At 42.5% G+C, this 20,419-nt stretch overlaps 1 protein-coding gene across 1 annotated transcript in view; it reads left to right on the plus strand.

Moving 5' to 3' along the window:
- Positions 1–1,104: 1,104 nt before the first annotated feature.
- The window catches only part of Vps13c (vacuolar protein sorting 13 homolog C), a 157,683-nt gene continuing 138,368 nt past the window's right edge, over positions 1,105–20,419 (plus strand). The window contains exons 1-3 of the mRNA XM_038321759.1: positions 1,105–1,241; positions 14,069–14,112; positions 16,262–16,304. Coding sequence (XP_038177687.1) covers positions 1,142–1,241; positions 14,069–14,112; positions 16,262–16,304 — 187 coding nt within the window. The 5' untranslated portion in view covers positions 1,105–1,141. The remainder of the gene's footprint in view (positions 1,242–14,068; positions 14,113–16,261; positions 16,305–20,419) is intronic.

Genomic DNA, 20,419 nt, shown 5'->3' on the forward strand with positions numbered 1-20,419 from the left:
TAAGATTGAAGAGTGTGTTGTAAATATCAGGTTATTATTTTTTTTTAGCAGGTGACTAACAGATTCATCCATGCTTTGGAAAAGAGACCTCTGGTGTCAATCTGAAGAATAAAGAAAGAGACCGGAGGCCAGTGGGGCCAGTTAGCAGTTACTGGTGAGCTGGAACAAGGGAGGCAGAAGAATTAAAGAAACGATCAGTATAGAGCAGGCGGATTTACTGCTCATTGCTTATGGAAAGGGAAGCCGGGAGGATCTGGGTTTAGTCTGACAGAGTAAGGAAAAACAAATGGTTGAGGATTTATTTTACATGGCAAGAATGGAAGACTGAGGTAGGGCTTTATCAGTTACTGGTTGGCAGTGTTGTTTTTTGTTTTTCCTTGTATTTTCCCCATTTTTTTTATTTGAGACAGAGGCTCATTGTGTAGCTGTGACTGGTCTGGAATTCATTAGGTAGCCTAGGCAGGCCTTGAACTCACAGAGATCTGCCTACCTCTTAGTGCAGGGACTAAAGATGTTTGTCACCAGGTCCAGCCTTAATTTATTTAAGTTTATTTAGTTAAGGTCTAACTCTGTAGCCTTGGCTTTCTCCTTGTATGTTTGTGTGTATGCAAGGCATAATGGAGTGTGGCAGTCAGAGCAACAAATCTATTCGCTCCTTTCATCATCGAGTCTCAGGACTTGAACATCAGACTTGGCAGCAAGCGCCTTTATCCGCGGAGCCATCTCACCAGCCTAGTTCATTACTTAAAAAAAAAATTCTAACACGGGGCTTCGCACAGCCTAGTCTGGCCTTGAACTGGCTAAATAGCCAAGGATGACTTTGAATTTTTAACCCTCCTACCTCTGTCACTCTAGTGTTGGGATTATGAGGTGTGCATTACTATGACCGGATTATGAGATACCGGGGATTCGAACGCGGAGCTTCTTGCAGGAGTCCCACCCCGCTTAGCCCCAGGCCTCACTCTCTCTTACGTAGGTCCCCTGTAAACGCGAGGCGGGTGGGGGAAGGGCGCCTGCGCACAGGCGGCGTTGCGCACGCGCGGCGCGGGGCGGGCCGCAGCTGTCAGTCTCGGCGCGGGCCGCCGCCCTCCAATACGTGCTGCGTTCCGGCTCCTCCCTCTCCCGCCTCCTGGTCCCCGCCATGGTGCTGGAGTCGGTGGTCGCAGACTTGCTGAACCGCTTCCTAGGGGACTACGTGGAGAACCTGAACAAGTCCCAGCTAAAGCTGGGGATCTGGGGCGGTAAGCGCTACGCCGAGGCCGGCCGGCGTGGGAGCGGGGGCTGCGCGTGGTGGAGCCTGGGAACCCCAGGGACCCCCGCTGGGCATGCTCCTGTCGTCGACTTCCCCGCTCAGGGACAGCGCGCTGCTCAGCGGTCCTCTAACCCCTCAGTATAAAAACAAGGAAAAAAATTATTTACCTCAGCTGCGGACGTCAGAGCGCGGCTCATGCTCCCCACAGTGTTAGCCCATCTCCCCTTGCATCTCGTGTCCCCAGGACCAGGGTTCCTTCTCCTTTGGGTCCCAGACCCGAGGAGATGGGATGGGCAAGGATGACATTGAGAAGAAAGGCGTGCCTGTCCCCAAGGAATCTGAACTCAGGGATTCCTACCTTGGGCCACTTCCTCGTTCGTCAGAGGGCCCTGCAGTTTTTTGTTTTGAAGTAGATATTCAAGCTACCTGCCGGAGGCGTCATTAATTAGGGTTGTCTGCTTGGGAGCAAGTGCGGGAAGACCTGCCAAGGTTTTAATCCTGAAGGTTAGGGGTTGAAAAGTCTTGTGATTGTAGTCACCTCTGCGTTCTTCAATAAGCTTGCCTTTGGGAGTGTAACTCTGTGGTCCTGTGCCTGCCTCAAGCCTCCTCAGCACCACAGAATTCCAGCAAAGATTGGGGGTTTGGGGAAAAGGAGAGTACTTTTCATTTGTTTACTAATTTACTCTAAGATTTGGGAATCTTGTCAGCTTAGGGAGAAAATTAAATAACAACAGCCAACTTAAATGGATGGAACTGCGTCTAATTGTCAGCGGTTTAAGTACAGACTTGCTCTGTCTGGTTGGTATTCACCAATGGGGAAGTTAGCCGTTCTGGTATTTGAAATGTGCCTTACATGCTCCGAGTATTAAATACACTGGGGTTTGAAGATGAGCATTACTTCTAATGGAGTATAAAACAGTGGCTCAGTTATGTTGGCCACCTGTTAAAATGGTATCTGAGTAGATGGGTTAAGCATATTATTAAAATTCAAGGCCATCATCGGGCTACGAAGTCAGTTTATGTTGAGGTTACAAGAAGCAGAATCATGGACCTAGAGTGGATAGGTTGTTCCCATCTGCTCCACTGGGCTCGTTTCTCACGTTACATTTCCACATTAGCGATTACAAAGGATTTTCCCATTATGTCTCTCACAAACCCTGGCTCCTAAAACGAATGGTTACACAGAGGCCCCCTATTTTTTTTCTTTTTTCTTTTTTTTTGTTTTTCGAGACAGGGTTTCTCTGCAGCTTTTTTTTAGAGCCTGTCCTGGAACTAGCTCTTGTAGACCAGGCTGGCCTCGAACTCACAGAGATCCACCTGCCTCTGCCTCCCGAGTGCTGGGATTAAAGGCGTGCGCCACCACCGCCCGGCTTGAGGCTCCCTAATTTTGCTGGACAGTGCTGCCACAGAGTTACGACTTGTCTCCTGAAATGTGGAGGAGCCTGTTTTATTTTAAACTAGGCTTCTGCTCATTTTTTGGTGGTTTTCCTATAAATACATACTTTGGATACTCGTCCTTGCCACATGCTGCAAAAGGGAAAGTTGTTAAAAGGAGGTAAATGTCTAGAGCCTGCTGTAGATGTTCTTCAGAATTCTTGCAGTAATGTCATTTATTAAAGAACAGCATCTGAAATAGGTAAAAAGGGCTTCGGATCAATGCGAACGCTGATAGAGAAAGCCCATAGTTCTAGACCTGCACTTACTGTATGGACCTTGGCTTCTTCATTTCAGCGTTGACAGAGAACGTGTTTGTACAGTCGGAAGAGTTTGAGTCACTCCCGACAAGACGATATTCCCGTGTTCGCACTACTCAGGATTTAGCAGTTGCCTGTCCCGTGTTTAGGTCTTTTAAAATAAAATGCGTGGGTGCGGTTGCAGATTCCTTCACTGTCAACTCATACTCACTTCCAGCGTTAGATGTTGGAGTGCTAGCATCTGAGGGCTCTTCAGGTGTCAGTCCGGTGTAGGTTCATCTCCGAACAGTCTGGACAGTGAACACGGTCTGGAGGTTCCGAGCTCTCTCACAACCGAGCTACAGTGCTGTGGCATCCCCCCCCCCCCCCCCCCCCGCCCCCGGCCTCACTGTCTTGTAGTGAGATCTTGTAGATCTCACTTTATTCTCTTTTCTGCCACAATTTATTTTGTGGTGCTGGGGATCAAACTCCAGGCCTCAATGCTGCCCAGTGACACTCTGGGATGAGCTCCTGCCCTCAGCTTTGTTTCAGTTTCTCTTTTAGGATAATATAGTCTGTCAGTAGTCTGCATTATAGTCTGCGTTAACTGTCCACTGTGCCGGAGCCAATACACAGGTGTCTGTCAGCAGCTGTCCCGGGAACAGCCAGCCACTGAGTTTGTCTGTTCCCCGCTCAGCTCCCACACAGCTTCACTAATGGCCTCTGGAAGTCATGTGCTTTGTAGTTGTTGCTCAACATGTTGTCTTTGAATCCTGATTTGCCTTAAGATAGAAATGAGACGAGCTGTCTGACTTGGCTGTTACTCTGGCAGTGCTGCTGGAGAAACTGATCTTAATCTTTGTTGGGGAGCTTAATATCAAATGGGATTGTTAATGAAATTGTTGATAAGTTATCCGTGATGCTGACAAAACTTTTCAAGAAAGTTTGAAAATTACATATAGTTCTATTTGAGAACTCTATGTGTGATAGCAGATAAAATTTATGTGCCACTGATTTTTTTTTTCCTTCAAGTTTTGCATGTTCAAGACTTTGGAACAGGAGGGATCTTCCTGTAGAAGTTTCACATACTTAGATTTTTTTGCTCTTTGGAGAATAAGTTAGTAAATCTCAACTGGCCTATTAGACTAGCCCAAAGCAGTAGTTCGGTGTCAGGATGGGAAGGGTGTAGTGGGGGGCTGTTTGGCAGTGCCCGAAATGCTTTTGGTTCAGGAGGTTGCTGCAGGCGTGTATTAGGCGGATCCTAGGGAGATGGGAAGTCTGTAATGAAGGTTGTTCAGCCCTGTGTAGTAGTTGAGGAACTGGTCTAAGACGAAAATGGAGATTGTCTCCTGCATGTAATGAGACCTATTGAGTGGGCAGATTTTAGTTAAGGAGTAAAAGAGGATCTCGAGAAAGTACGCTACCCTTAGGAAATTTCTAACAAGAGGAACAGGTGTCATAAACGACGGCCATGTATCATGTTTGTAAAGATGCACGGTCTTTGCTTGGATGTGCCCAGGGAATTCTGAGAATCAAAATAAGGTGGTGCCATAGTTGAAAACCGTTGTGCTGGGCCTATGAGACATTCTCACAATAAAGAAGAAAATTGTAGCATGGAAAAGAAGGACACAAAATTAGAAAGTATAGAATCAGGTTATATACTCTGGGCATTGCTTTTAAATTGAAGAAGCAAGGCCCACCAGCCAGCTCAGTGGGAAGTGTGCTTGCTGCCAAGCCCGAGTACCAGAGTTCAATCCCTAGGATGCACATGGTAGAAGGAGAGAACTGATGCCTACGTGTTCTTCTCTGACCTCCACAATGGCGTGTGCCGCAATATAGAAATAAATGTAACGGTTTTTAACTGAAGAAACAAAACCAATAATGATAATGAACTTTCAAGGGGCCCAAAGGTTCTCAACTTTGTGGCTGTCTTTTGGAATTTATTCTTCAAAGATTAATGCCAGACAGTTCTTAAATATTTTTGAAAGTGGTTTATGCAAAATACCTTTCAATAACTTGCTGCTGTAGAAACAGGCCTCAGTTATTCACTAGCTGTAGGGTTCAGGAGAAGAACATTTTAGTTCTCTAAGTGTCAGTTTCCTAGTCTGTAAAGAGAACACACCACTCAGTGTCTGTAGTGGAAGTCTAAGGGAAGTCTTTTGTAACTGTTAATGATGGGTGCTAATGGTGGGTGGGACAGCCTGCTGTTGCATTTTCTGAAACATGCTTCCTCTAACATAATACATCTGCTAACATCATACATGCATGTCAATGTCTTTTATTCCCCCGCCCCCTTCTTAAAAAGCAAGGAAACTTTTGCATTGGATTGATACTTGCCAGGCTCGCGTTTTCTGTAGCAGTACGTAGGGCAACCTTCAAAGGCTCAGAGTGCCTGGTGGGCAGGTGCTGCCAGATGAGAATGTTTATCTGGGCTTTTGATCCCCACAAACTGGTACCAGCAGATAAATTACACAGCCCTTAGCTGTTTGAGAGGTATCCAGGATTTAATTGCTTTAAGAGTAACATGTTTCTAAAGCGGTGTGTCGAAATGTCAGATCTTTTGCAATTTAAGTCCTGTTCTTGCTATGTAGGATCTGCCAATTTGATTTTTCCAAGCTGTTTACTGTGGAGGACCAGGAAGAGCCTCCATTTCAGATTCTGTGGCTCTCACTTCCTTTAAATCAGTGGACCACCCCAGACATGGGGCGTAGGATGCCAGGGGTGGCTGTGGTGCCCATGAACAGGAATGAACCAGGGTGTAGTGCATGCAGAGTTCACAACCCTGCAAGCCAGGCTCGGGGGAGCAGTTTCAGGTCCTGTCCTTCACCCTGGAGCCTTTCTTTCCCTGCCAGCTCACTGTTATGGGTGGGGTTTCTATTCGAAATACTGGGGGCTAGAATTCTTGTAGATTCTGAACTTTGTTTTTCAGAATTTGGGATATTTATGTGTATAAGGTTATTTCTTGGTGACACCCAAGTTAGCATACATTCCTTTTCACTCCATATACATACCGTGCAGTAGCCTCCAATAAGTTTCAGTGTGCTGTGCTTGGCAGTAGTGTGCCGTGCAAGATTGGGTGTGGAAGTTTTCTATCTGTGGTAGCAGGTCAGCGCCCAAAGGTTTGGATTTTGGAGCCCTTTAGACTTTAGGTTTGTGATGCTTAGCTTGTCTCGCTGGCAGAAAGCAGCACAGGGAGAGAGTGAGTGCTGGGGCACGCACCAAGGATGAGGGAACTGGACAGGAAGTTCACCTTCACCGGGACTTTTTGGCAGGTCACGAATGGGAAGGAAGCCATTTGTTTCTTCTCTACAATAACGAGGCGACTTTTTTGGCTGTAAGCACCTGTGGGTTGAGCAAGGCTGGAGCCGCCCTAGCCGCCCATAGGTACACGCTGCTGCGCTGTCCGCAGCCAGTGTGAGGCATGCTGGCCCAGTGCATGCCTTTCCTTCTTCCTGGTGGTGGAGGACCAGTCCCGGAAGACACAGGTAAAGAAACCACATCTACTACAGGACGGCCCAGGAGGTAGCTACAGGGCAGCAGAGAATGACAGAAAAAGCAATTTTTACTTTCTTTAGCCTCATTATACAAAACACTGTACTGTCTAAGTACTTCTAAACCCATTGAAGGAGTGTTTTTTTTCTTTAAAGAATTTTACTTTATTTGTGTTTGCCTGCATGTACGTGTGTGCACCCTGTTCTTGCAGTGCCCATGGAAGCTAGAAGTGGGTGTCTTGACTTTCTGAAACTGGAGTTAGGGATGGTTATGAGCCACCATGTGTGTCCTGGGAACTGAACTTGGGTCCCCAACCACTGAGACATCATGTCCCTAGTCCCAGAGGGAAGTTTTTTTCCCCTTTGCTTGAAAAGCTAATTGGGTACACCTTTCCCTTGTTTTTAAATAGCATTATTATTAGTTAAAAATCCACTCTTTTTCTAGAAATAGAGCTGAACGTTGGTGCTTTGAAACCATTGCTAGGAAGCTGTGCCGAGTGCCTTGGGTCTCAGGCTCCGTGTGGTGTTTGAAAGGAGAAAGTCGTGGTGATGTCACAGCTTTTTGTTTTTCCTCTGCCAAGACTCTTGTTTCACCAGGAAACTGGAAAGGAAGAGTCAGTTACTTCCTTTCTCCTGCACAGCAATCCTCCAGCTGAAACAGTCTGGGTTGGCTCAATTTGGAGTCAGATAGTTCGATTCATTTGGAACGAATTGGTTCAATATTTTATTTGGTGTCTGTGAAAACATGAGTCATTAAAATAAATTGATTCATGCTTTTACAGACTGCTTAGTGGTTGAGCACATTTCCTTGGGAGATGAGCGTCAGTAAACATTTGATACAAGCGCTGTAGATACATCAATCTCCAAGAGCCACGTGGCACTCACTATATAGGTGTTTGTCATTGTTTCAGGCCATGCGGCTAGATTGGGGCTGGTGTTTTTATTTCTTGCCATTTTTATTGTTGTTGTGTCATAGTTTGGACGAATCTTCATGTTTTATATTAAGAACTGGCCAGGGAGTCAGGAGACACAGGCTCTATTCTTAGTACAGTGGCACCGTCCTTCTACAGACTCGGTGAAACCACCCTGCTCAAACACTGTCTTCTTTATGTGCTGATGTGAAGAGGGGCAGGAGTGAGATCGGCATGTCCTGGAGGGGTTCTGGGGTGTAGTTTAGGAACCCTTTCGGAGATAAGGTCTAGCATGGCCATCTGCGGTGCTATCTCCTGTGCCCCTGAGAAACGGCTCACGCAGTCCCGACTCCACTGTTCACTTCTCTTTCGGATTTTTATGTAACCTTTAAAATGTAGAGATCCAGAGTGGCACCAACAGGCCTCCCAGTGCAGAGTCTGGTTATTGCTTGGTAAATGCAAAATACTGAACCCTTTGCCTTTCTACTCTGCTATCCGGAAGAGAGCACGGTGTGCTGAAAGCTGGCACTGAGTATCAAAAGAATGAGTGTTGGCTCTTGCGTGTGTAGGTTGTCACAGTATCCATAGGACTCTCATTTTAACCTCAAGAAACCTTCTATTTCTCTTCCTTGATATGTACCACCTGCCTCTTGTCCAGGAGGCTGTGAGGATCCAGTGATGTAACAATCTAAATATAGATTTTGAAGCATCACTTGATGGCTTCATTGTAGTTGCTTCTGTCCTGTAGTTATGTGCATTCTAAGGCGATTAAGCCACTGTTAATTCAGTACCAATGATGAGGGACATCTGTAAGCTCATAATTGTTTTGGGCACTTTTGTAAACTTAAGTGTTAAATACTGTAAGGGATCCACAGCCCAACCCTCTGAAAAGAGGAGAGATGGTTTCTGGTTGAAAGTGTTTAATACCAACACTATTTTTCTTTCTGTTTGTTTTTTGAGACACTCTTATGTAGCTCAGGCCAGTCTCAAACACCCCGTGAAGCCAAGAATCACCTAGAACTTTTGGTACCCCAGCCTTTGTTCAGTATCTGGTGTTACCACACGAGATCTGTGTGTGCTGCTTGAGATAGAACCAGAACTGGGTGCATGCTAGGCAAGCACTCTGCTTACTGATGGAGCTACATCCCCAGCTCTCTGTGTTTCATAGTCATGTAGCCCAGCTCTCCTTGAGCTCACAGTGTGGCTCAGGCTAGCTTTGGTGTCCTCTTGGCTCTGCCTCTTGAATGCTGGGAGAACAGGCATGTGTCACCAGGCCCAGAGCAACACTGTGTTTCCCATGTTTACTTTGTAGATGACTATGTGTATAAAAGCTATCCTTGTACTTAGAACTTAGGTAAGCATATTCCATGTTAGGAGAGTTCCATTTGATTACAAAAAAAAAAACAAAACCAAGTTGAGGGCTTGCATGTATGTATGTGCATTGTGTGTGTGCCTGATACCTGCAGAGCCCAGGAGGCCAGAAGAGGGCATTGGGTCCCTCTGGGGTTGGAATTATAGGTGACTGAGCTGCCCAGTGTAAGTGCTGGATACTGAACTTGGGTCCTCTGCAAGACCAACAAGTACTCTTATCCACTCAGCCGTCTTTCCAGCCCCTCTATTTTTTTCATTCATTACATTAACTTGGTCATTTCTTCTAATTTAATAACTGTCTCTTTTTAAAAGATGGTGTTACTTGCCAATTCAATGGACTTGCTTTCATTTCTGTCTTTAATTCTTTAGTGAAGATTATTTTACACATTCTGATTTGGTTTGCCATGTTAAATTGCCCTTCAGCCTTGGCTCTGAAGCTTCCTATGTAACTCTTGGCGGTGTGAACTCATCCAAAATGCCTGGAGTCTTTTAGTGAGCACCGAGTGGCATTTCCTTCAGAGCTGGACTCCTGCATTCCACTCCTGACCAGCTCCTTCAGTCCACACCACAGAGCTCCTTACTGTCTCGCTCCTGGGAGTCCGTGGACTTGAGACTAAGTGTCACCCGGCAGTGTGCTTGGCCTTCGTGTTTTCCTTGTGGGCAGAGTGCAGCCTGTCTACCCACATTGTTCAGCCTCCTGACCGCATTTCTTTTCCTTATTTTTAAGATAAGACACAGTTATTTAGTCTTTGCATTTTTTTTTCCCTAGAAACTTCCCGTGGCCTCTGAGTGTTCTTATTCTCTGGTGATCTAGCTGAACAGGGAAGTCACTTCAGTGTGTTTGAAATTATTATTTCTGGAAGGAAAGCAGCATCTTTTTTTTTGAAATTTTTGTGCTGGTGCTCAGTTCAGTATGAAATGATTGATTTTTAGGTGTTATATGTTTTAGTCTTACAAATTATTTAAGTGGAAGTTTCTGCATACTTGGGCTATGGGATGGAATGGACAGATGCACATGTACTTGCAGAACAGCGTGCACTATGTTGTTGAGTTGGCTGGGGCTTCACCTAGCCAGGGAACTGGCTATGGGCTAAGGGATGAATGCTCTTTCCCCCATTCACTGGGATGCTGCTGATCTGCAGACTGCTCATTTTCCTCCCTCTCTTTACTACTGGACTAGTGGCTCCTCCTTTAGTGCAAATAGCTACTGAATGATACTGTTTGTATCTTGTATCCAGGAAGTATGAGCAAACCTAGCTAATTCTTTGTTAGTTTTTTGTGTCTGAAAGTAAAGTAGATGTAAAGTGTGAGAAAAATTAATACACAAATGTTGAGACATATTGAACTTAGAGTTTACTTTTGTTTTAGTTTTTGTTTCCTCATTTCTCCTATTTTGTGTTATGATTTTACTTAAAAGTAACCTGGTAATCTTAAAAATTGGGAACTACAAAAAACAGTTAATAAAAAGCTATCCTTTGTGTAACTGGAGGTTTCTCTCCTGCCTTCCAGTTCCCAAATAACCACTCTGAGGCTTAAAATTATTTACAAACTGTTTAGCATTAGCTCAAGCTTATTGTTAGCTAGCTCTTGCAATTTAACTTAACCCATTTTATTATTCTCGATTTGACTTACAGGCTTGTGGCTTGTTACCTCACATCTCGCTTCTCTGGCTACTGTTGGCATCTCTCAGACTTTACCTTCTTGTTCTCTTTATCTTTGCTTGAATTTATTGCCTGTCTCTATTCTGCCCTGCCGTAGGCCATAGCAGCTTTTTTTTTTTTTTTTGGTTTTTTTTTTCGAGACAGGGTTTCTCTGTGACTTTGGAGCCTGTCCTGGAACTAGCTCTTGTAGACCAGGCTGGTCTCGAACTCACAGAGGTCCGCCTGCCTCTGCCTCCCGAGTGCTGGGATTAAAGGCGTGCGCCACCACCGCCCAGCTAGCAGCTTTTTTTAAAATTAACTAATGATAATAGAACATATTCACAGCATACAGAAGGGCATCCCACTTTTCTGTTTAATTAAAAAGGAAGGTTTTTAACTTTAACATTGTAAAATTACATATAATAAAACAGTTTTCAAGCAAAGATTATAGTTATGATATTTAGTCTATTTGTATTTAGCAAAATTAAAATACTCTTATCTTTGTGAGCTTAAAGTTTTATATTTATCTTTTACCATAACTAAGGAAAACTATAGCTATCTAGTCTTCAACTCCATCAAAGATCCCAGAAGGATATAATATTACCTAAGTAAACAGGAAGTGCATTGTAAGGAACTTCCCAAACTCTAGAAATGACAGAGGCGTCTGGCTGCCTACATAGTCACTCATAGTTTTTCTGTAATGGTAGGGCATCCGTCTTCAGCCTACAGGCCCATAGTATCTGACAGACTTTTCATTGAAGCAGGAATTTGAAAGACTGTCCCACCTATATTGGCAGTTTGTCAGTCATTTTCCTCTGTGTCCTTCAGAGTGTGTGGCAGTTTCTTCTGTGAAGCAAAAACCCTGAAGGACCATCCCACCTTGTTTTGACAAAGTTTTGTGGTCATTTTCCTATGGGTCCTGCATGTTCAGTTTATACAGCATACAGCCAAGCCATCCAGGCAAGAGCAGGTTTTTTTTTTTTTTTTTTTTTTTTTTGCAAACTCCATAAAGGAACTTCTTGAAATTATTGGTGCTGCCAGGAGCAGACATGTCTTGCTGTTGACTTAAGTTCTTAAAATATCTTAAATGCCATATTCTGTAGGTCTTTGAAGTGTTTGAAGATTACCTATTCATCTGAAATATATCTCATATCTCATGCATATATAGAAAACCTAACTAATATGATTGTAAGTTTGACTATTATAGATGACTATTAATTTGTATTTTTTTTATTTTTTTTTGATTTATTTTTATTTTTATTTTTTTCTCATGGTTTATTTTTTTTATATTTAAAAATTTCCATCTCCTTCCCTCCTCCTCCCCCCCTCCCTCCCCTCCTCCTCCCCCCTTCCCTCCCCTCCTTCTCCCCCTTCCCTCCCCTCCCCTCCACCCATACCTCCCCTCCCTCCCTCTCAAGGCCAAGGAGCCATCAGGGTTCCCCACTCTATGCTAAGACCAAGGACCTCCCAACTCCCCCCAGGTCCAGGAAGGTGATCGACCAAGCTGAGAAGGCTCCCACAGAGCCCGTCCATGCAGAAGAATCAGAGCCCAGAGCCATTGTCCTTTGCTTCTCAGTCAGCCCCCGCTGTTGGCCACATTCAGAGAGACGGGTTTGGTCGCATGATCCATCAGTCCCATTCAAACTGGAGTTGGTGATCTCCCATTAGTTCTGTCCCACCGTCTCCATGAGTGAACGCACACCTCTCGTTCCTGACTTTCTCTCTCATGTTCTCGCTCCTTCTGCTCCTCATCAGGACCTTGGGAGCTCAGTCCAGTGCTCCAATGTGGGGCTCAGTCACCTTCCCCATCTGTCGCCAGCTGGAGGTTCGCTCACGGTCCTGACTTTCTTTCTCATGTTCTCTCTCCTTCTGCTCCTCATCAGGACCTTGGGAGCTCAGTCCGGTGCTCCAATGTGGGGCTCTGTCATTTTCTTCATCTATCGTCAGGTGGAGGTTCTATGGTGATATGCAAGAAATTCCTCAATATGGCTATAGGAACTTTTTTGACTATACATTACATTTTTAAATGAGATGCATAAACATAATACCTTAAATAAGAGTAGAAATATACATATAACAAAATCGACTTTTAATTTTTATTAATAAGCCAAAATCCATACCAGTATAAAGTATTTTGAGATTAACGGTTGTTTTTGGATTAAAGTAGATTGAATAATCTACCCATTTTTTTATCATTTCTCTATCATATTCCCTTTTTTTTCTTTAGAAAGAGATTGACTATAACCACTAATCATTTATAACCAGCCACCTTTAAATGAAAGCAAACATTTATAAATTTTGGGCATATATAATTTTGGGCATTTGGGTGTAGTTTTGTTTATACTGCTTCCTGCTGATTGGGGGGTGCTGGTAATATGGGGATCCTGAGAAAATTTAGATATATGGTTAAATCTTGGGTGTAGTAGTCTGTGAGGCCGCATCATCTCAGCCAGTTGTCTTGAAGCTGCCATGGATGTTGGATCACCTGAGCTATCGCTCCCATGGAGACCTCTCAGGGGTCTTGCTGGATCAAACCATGTTAGCCTGGAAGGAATTCACAGCTTCTCATCTTCTGTGGAAACAACTTCTGTGGACCCTCTTTTCCAAAGCAACATAATCTTAGACCCAGATTTTGAAGTCTTTATGTTGGTTTAGCTTAGCAGCTCCCACAATCAAATGTCTCTCTGCAGTTAGCACCTACTTGGCCTCTCATACGGTCTGTAACTCTTGTTCCAGGGGATTTGGCACCCTCTTAAGGCCTCCATAGGCACTTCATGTGCACAGGCAAGCATGAAGGCAAAACACCTGGATACATTAATAAAAAAAGATTCCTCCAAGTGCCAAATACTCTTCTATGATTTTTATGTTTGGCAGTGATGCCATCCTTTCAATTCTGACTCCAGAATTAGTTTTTACTGTGATGGCCCCTGATTGACACTGAAATTACTACCTTATTTTTATGTATGTATGTATGTATGTATGTATGTATGTATGTATGTATGTATGTATGTATCTGTGTGTGTGTGTGTGTGTGTGTATGATTTTGAGAGAGAGGCTTACTCTGTAGTACAGGGTGGCTTAGGATTCACTGTCTAGTCCACACTGGCCTCAGACTAATAGCTGTCCTTCAGCCTTAGCCTCCCAAGTGCTGAGGTCATAGGCATATACCACCATACCTGGCTGTTCCTGGTTTTAGTTTCCTTCCAGCTGTACTGTAGAGACTACCTGACAGCAGAACTCATTGTCTCCTCTCTAAGTATAAGGCTGTAGTATTTCCTGCCCATTTCTGGGTGGGGGCAGCTTCCCTGTATCTTTGCCTTTCTTGTAACTTTCAACAGTCATTTTAGAAAAATTGAAATATTCCATATACATGAGAAACACATATCAGTCATAGAAGTGGCATTATGGTGTCATGGCTTATGTTTGTTTAGTTTCTGTTTGTTGGTGTTTTGCATACACACACACATATATAGTTTTAAAAAATTATATCCGTCTGGGTGGTATGTAATCTTTTATTAAATACCATCCTTCAAACGTTTTCCCATGTCCTCCATTATTTTTTTCCATAATGCAGATATGTTCTAGCCTCTGCCTCCTGCTGGACCTTGAATCCTCACATTCTTTCACCTGTGTTCTTAACTCTAGCTTTGCATCTCTGGTGTTTGGTAGATGTGACATGTTATACTAATGACTGTATTAATGTTGTATTTCTTGTCTTTTCCTTTTACAGGTAATGTGGCTTTAGATAATCTACAGATAAAAGAAAATGCTCTGGTAAGGGTTATTATTTTTAAATTACGTGTAATAACTCAGTTAGTTTGGCAGGCTCTTGGAAATGTTTGGTTACTAGGCATCTGTACCAGGTACCAGATAAAGTGACTGAGCCACACCACCAAGCTGGGTTCCTTATTTAACTATTTGCCGTCTGAAATTATGGATTAAAGATTTACAATTTTCCCCCAATGATCAAAATAGTACTTTTTATTTGTTTTGCAAAATGTAGTTCTTCCTGTGAATTAATTTGATTGTATAGCCTTTAGTATTTCTTTTTTTTTCAAATGGAGTTCTTTTTTGACCTAATTTGATTGTTGTAGCTTTGCTGTCTCCATTTGTCTTACAGAAATACTTTTCTTCAAATTATCCTTATACATTTTCCAGGTAAATTAGGGCTTGGTGCTAACCAGTGGTCTAGATGGTGTGGAGGTACCGTAGTGATAGGCTAGCCTGGGAGGACTGAGGTGATAGTGATGTAAGACTGACTCAGCTGTAGTGAGGAATTTGCATCGTTTGTTGTTGAGCTACAAGCAAAGCAGCATTCACCCTCTCCACCCAATGGGTTTACATTTACCTTGTGCAAAACTGAAGTCTACGATGTCACTTAAGAGTGTGTATGGACCACATTTCAGATTTCCTGCATGTGTGCTTCCTGTGTGCATGCACACATGCTTCTTTTTCTCTTTTGAGATAGGGTCTCGCGTAGCCACATATCCACTATGTAGATAAGACTCACCTTGAATTCCTGAGCTCCCTGCCTCCATTTTTCAAATGCTGACATTACAAGCATGCCCTAGATTTTCTTATTTCTTAGTTTCAGTGTCTTATTATGCTTGAGCGCTCATTCACTAGCAGGCTACGCCTTGGCTTTGTGGCCTGCCAAGATGAGAAAGAGAGCCTGGCACACTGGAAAAACTCAGAGTACTTAACTGTCCTTCCCAGACTTTATGTGGCATGCCACCATTTTTAACGTTTTATTTAAAAATTTAGAACTTAATGATTCTGGTGATAGAGGTTAGAGTCAAGTTTATTTTTTCTCAATTTATGAGATTTTGTAGGAAATAATTATAAATACAGCCATGGGCACAGACAGTACTCATTAACATTCCCAGGAGACAGATTGAGCTGTCAGCCGATTTTTTTCTGATTAAAATAATAAGTTGCTTCATAATTCATAGACTTTATTAGTTAAAATTAGGCTTCTTTCATAATTTAACTAACTCAGTTTTGTTGATGGTTTTTCTTTACGGTTTTGTGGGTTGAACCTTATGCCTTCTGTGTGTCGGGCAGGTGCTGTCACACTGTGCTGTGTCCCTAGCCTGAAGTTTTACTTGGAAATGTGAACTTTACTCATTGTTAAAATTATGCCAAGTGAATAAAAATAAGCACAAGACAGCACTTATTAAGTGTCTTATGTTGAGTATACCTTTCTAGACCCCCAGGAAACAGAGTCACTGCTTTTTCCAATTCTTTTGTCAAAGGTACTGTGTTCAGTTCCTCTGCACCTAGGTGTTTGTGGAATTGTATGCTCCTGAAAATGGATTCTTCGTTAGCTGTAGCCTGTAGTATTGTAGTTCAGTGTTCAGATATTCACAGCATCCTACTGTGTTAGGTAATAACTAGCAGAAAGTCTGTACTGACTGATTAAAGTCTAATAATTCTGAAGATTTGTCATCTTTATGAATGAGAGTAATGGCTTAGCAACCAGGAATCCAGATGAGGCAAAAGTTAGTATTGTTTGGCATATATAATTTATCTAAAAGAAATGATAACTTGGTAGATAGTTGTTAGCACCTTCCTTTCCAGGGGGGTTTTGTTTGCTCATTTGCTAAATGTATTATCTAAGAGAATTATTCAGTGATTGTTTTTAGCTGACTTAAGTGCATGGACCCAGTTCTTTCCCACTTCTTGCATTTCAGGTAAACAGTGCCTATCTGTTTCATTTTTAAAAATAACCTATTTATGCAATCATTTTCCCTATGAATGCCCTTCTATTGATAACTTTCCTTCTCTGTGACTTCTTTATGTAAAACCACCATTTAAGGAAGCATTCATAACCATGAGTTATTGAACTGTATATCATTGATGTACAGAAGTGATTTGGGGGTTGCTTAGAGAAATTCTTTAATGTTTTTTCTTTCTTCTGAAGAGTGAATTAGATGTTCCTTTCAAAGTCAAGGCTGGCCAAATCGGTAAGTACTTCACCCTTCATTGAGTTACTTAGTCTGTTATAGTTTTTACTTTACCTGTGCTGTTAAACTCGACAATTCATCTTTGCTTTACCAAAAGTGTGGGAAGTTTTTGGTTTAATTATTTTCAGAAATAATTAATTTCAGAGTTCTAAACTAATGTATACCATATATAATACCTATGTACTTTTTAAAGGACAAAGAGATAGAATGTTACTTTCTAAAACAGAAGGGCATTTTGAAATGTGGTCATGACTTCCAGTCTTTGACTTTACTACACAAAACATCTCTGTTTTCAAAGCTGATAACCCAGTTTCCTGTTTATTTTCTTTATATATGTGAAAGTCATACAGTTTAAAAACTCTGTTACATAGACTTTAAATGAAGTTCATTTCCCTTCTTCCACTCATCGTCACTTGTAGTATTATTCAGCAGTGTGGTAAGGAGGATGTGCTTGGGTAAGTACAAAGTCTTCTTCTTTGCAGCTAAATTCTCATCTGCCATCCATAACTCAGCAAATGTGACTGCTGAAGAAAATTTTCAATAGGAAATTTAATCTACAGAGTTCTCTCAAATAGTCCATGTGACCTGATTTTAACTTAAGGAAACAAAATTGTCTGAATCTATAAGTTATCTGTCTACAAACTATTTACTATCTATCTGTCTGTCTATCTATCTATCTATCTATCTATCTATCTATCTATCTATCTATCTACCTATCATCTACCTATCTATCTATCTATCTATCTATCTATCATCTATCTATCATCTATCTACTATTCATCCGTCTATCTCTCTACTATCGTCTATCTATCTATCTATCTATCTATCTATCTATCTATCTATCATCTATCTGTCTGTCTGTCTATCTATCTATCTATCTATCTATCTATCTATCTATCTATCTATCTATCTATCTATCATCTACTATTCATCCGTCTATCTCTCTACTATCTGTCTGTCTATCTATCTATCTATCATCAATTTATCTCTCTTCATGGGTTACTATTACTGTAGAATTTGACTTAATGACTCATTTGTCCACTCCTACCCTACTGCTAGATTCTATTATTTCCTTTCTTAAATCACTATACTGCCAAATTTTAGGAGTTTATCCTTTACTGTTTTAGCATCCTTTCCACCCTTTGATTGAAATAGATTTTTTTTCTCACATAATATTTTCGGATTACCATTTTCCTTCCACTAATCTTCTCCCATCTGGATCCAAAGTCTCTCATTAGAAAACAGTCTTGGGAGCTCAGTCCGGTGCTCCAAGGTGGGGCTCTGTCATTTTCTTCATCTATCGTCAGGTGGAGGTTCTTCTTATTATCTTCTCAAGGATCCCAAACTTATAGGCTCGATGTCCTATAATCATGGCTAGAAACCGAATATGAGTGAGTACATCCCATGTTCATCTTTATGGGTTCTCAGCTTGGTCGATCACCTTCCTGGACCTGGGGGGAGTTGGGAGGACCTTGGTCTTAGCATAGAGTGGGGAACCCTGATGGCTCCTTGGCCTTGAGAGGGAGGGAGGGGAGGTATGGGTGGAGGGGAGGGGAGGGAAGGGGGAGAAGGAGGGGAGAGAAAAGGGGAGAAGGAGGGGAGGGAGGGGGGCGGAGGGAGGGCGGCGCTGGCCCCTTTTTCCCTCTCCCCCCACCCTCCCCCTGCCCTCCCCCCCCCCCCCTCCCTCCCCCCCCCCCCCCCCCAAAAACAACACAACAGACAAACAGTCTTCTAAAGGATAATAGTATAATGAATACAATATAATACAGTATAATGAAACTTAACACATTGGAACTGGACAAAGCAAACAGAAGGAAAAGAGCCTGAGAAGGCTCAAGCGTCAGGTGCCCACTCATGTGCGTGCTCAGGAATGCCATGAAAACACTCAACTGGAGTCCATACTGCATAGGTAGAGGACCTGGTACAGACCCTGGTCTGGGCCTTGTGCATCTTCCTCAGTCTCTGTGAGTCCATACAAGCTTTGATCATGTTGATTTAGAGGGTCTTGTTTTCCTGGTGTCTTCCATCTCCTCTGGCTCTTACACTCTTTCTGGCTTCGTCTTCCTCAGGGTTCTTTGTGTCCTGACAGGAGGGATTTAACAGAAACATCCCATTTAGGTCTCTTATTCTTTGCATAATGTCTGACTGTGAGTCTTTATTTGTTTCTATCTACTGCAGGAGGAAGCTTTTTTTGATGTTGGCTGACCAAGGCACTGATCTATGAGTATACAGAATGTCATTAGGAATCCTTCCTTCCTTCCTTCCTTCCTTCCTTCCTTCCTTCCTTCCTTCCTTCCTTCCTTCCTTCCTTTCTTTCTTTCTTTCTTTCTTTCTTTCTTTCTTTTTTTCACTTTTTTAAAGACAGGGTAGCTTTGGAGCCTGTCTTGGAACTTGCTCTGTAGACCAGACTGGCAAACTCACAGAGATCCACCTGCCTCTGCCTCCAGAGTGCTGAGATTAAAGGCATATGTCACCATCACCCTATTGCTACATTTATTATTATTAATTTTTTAAAGTCAGTAGTATTTGGTTTTCCCTTAGGTCCCTGGGATGTGTAGTTTCAGGTTCTTGTTCCTCTAAGTGGTGTTGGGTATGACTTCCATCTTGTGGAGTGGGCCTTAAGTCAAATAAGACATTGATTGGTTACTCCCACACACTCTGTGCTACCATTGCCTTAATGTATCTTGTAAACATGACAGCATTGTAGATTTTAGGGTTTGGGGGTGTGTTTGTTTCTCCTTTGCTCGTGTTCAGATACCTTCCTATACCAACGATGCTAGAATGTAGGGTTGAAGACTCTATCTAGGGAACAACTCAGCTTCTTCATAGTCACTGAGTTGTGTAGGTGTTGTCTTTATCATGAGGTCTTGCCATCAGTTTGTGGCGAGCAACCTGTAGTCTTGGCAATAGTCTGGGTTGTTTGGGGATTCCTAAAAGGCCCCTTTAGCCAACAAAGAGATGGCCAGTTGGGGGCTCTGTCTCCCCCATTATCTATTTTATTTAGATTGCCTTCATATATGCATAAATTTTAGAAAGCTTCTACTGTATGAGGTTTCCATAATACCCCGATGACCCTTAATTTTATCCATCTCTCCCCGTATTCCCTCCCTCATCTTCCTCTCCCCTCCTGCTCCCCACTTGTTCCAGTCCTTTTGATCCATTCTTGACTATCTATTCTCTTTTCCTTTCCTAATGAGATCTCTCTGTCCCTCCAGTCCCTTACTCTATACCTAACCTCTGTGGTTCTACAGATTGTGGCTTGGTTATCAATGACTTAATAGCTAATATCCGCATATAAGCAAATACATATTGTATTTGTCTTTCTGGACCTGTGATACCTCACAATGAATTTTTTTTTAGTTCCATCCAATTACCTGGGAATTTCATGATTTCATTTTTTAAATGGCTAGTATTCCATTGTGTAGGTGTATCACATTTCTCTTTCCATTCTTCCGTTTAGGGTTGTTTCTAATTTCTGGCTATTATGAATAGAGCAGCAATGAATATGGTTGAGTAAGAATACGCTTGCACAAGTATCCTTGTAGGATGCACTATCTTTTGACTTGTGCCCAAGAGTAGTATAGCTTTATCTTGGCGTAGATTAATCCCCATCTTCCTGAGGAATCACCACACTAATTTCCATAGTGGTTGTACAAGTTTGCATTCCCACCCGCAATGGAGGAGTGTTTCCCTTACTCTATATCCTCACCAGTATGAGTTGTCAATTGTTTTATTGATCTTAGCCATTCTGATGGTGAAAATGAAAGTGAAAAGTGGTTTTGATTTGTATTTCCCTGATGACTAAGGTTGCTGAACATTTCTTAAGTGGTTCCCAACTATCTGAATTTTCTCTTTTGTGAATTCTGTTTAGATCTATACCCCGTTTTTAAATTGGGTTATTTACTTTCTTGATACCTTCTTTTTTGAGCTCTTTTGTATTTGTGTGAACTGCAGAGAAAGTTCAAGGTCAACCAGGGCAGATTAGATTTTGCCTCTAAACAAACAAAAAGTAGAACTTGTGGTTGGGAGACAGCTTCGTGGTACAGCAGTTGCGTGGCATGTGTGGGGCTCCTAGGTTCAGCCTCCGATACCACGTATGCTCAGAAATGAGATTG

The sequence above is a fragment of the Arvicola amphibius genome, chromosome 3 (genome assembly GCF_903992535.2).
Source record: "Arvicola amphibius chromosome 3, mArvAmp1.2, whole genome shotgun sequence".
Lineage (NCBI taxonomy): Eukaryota > Metazoa > Chordata > Mammalia > Rodentia > Cricetidae > Arvicola > Arvicola amphibius.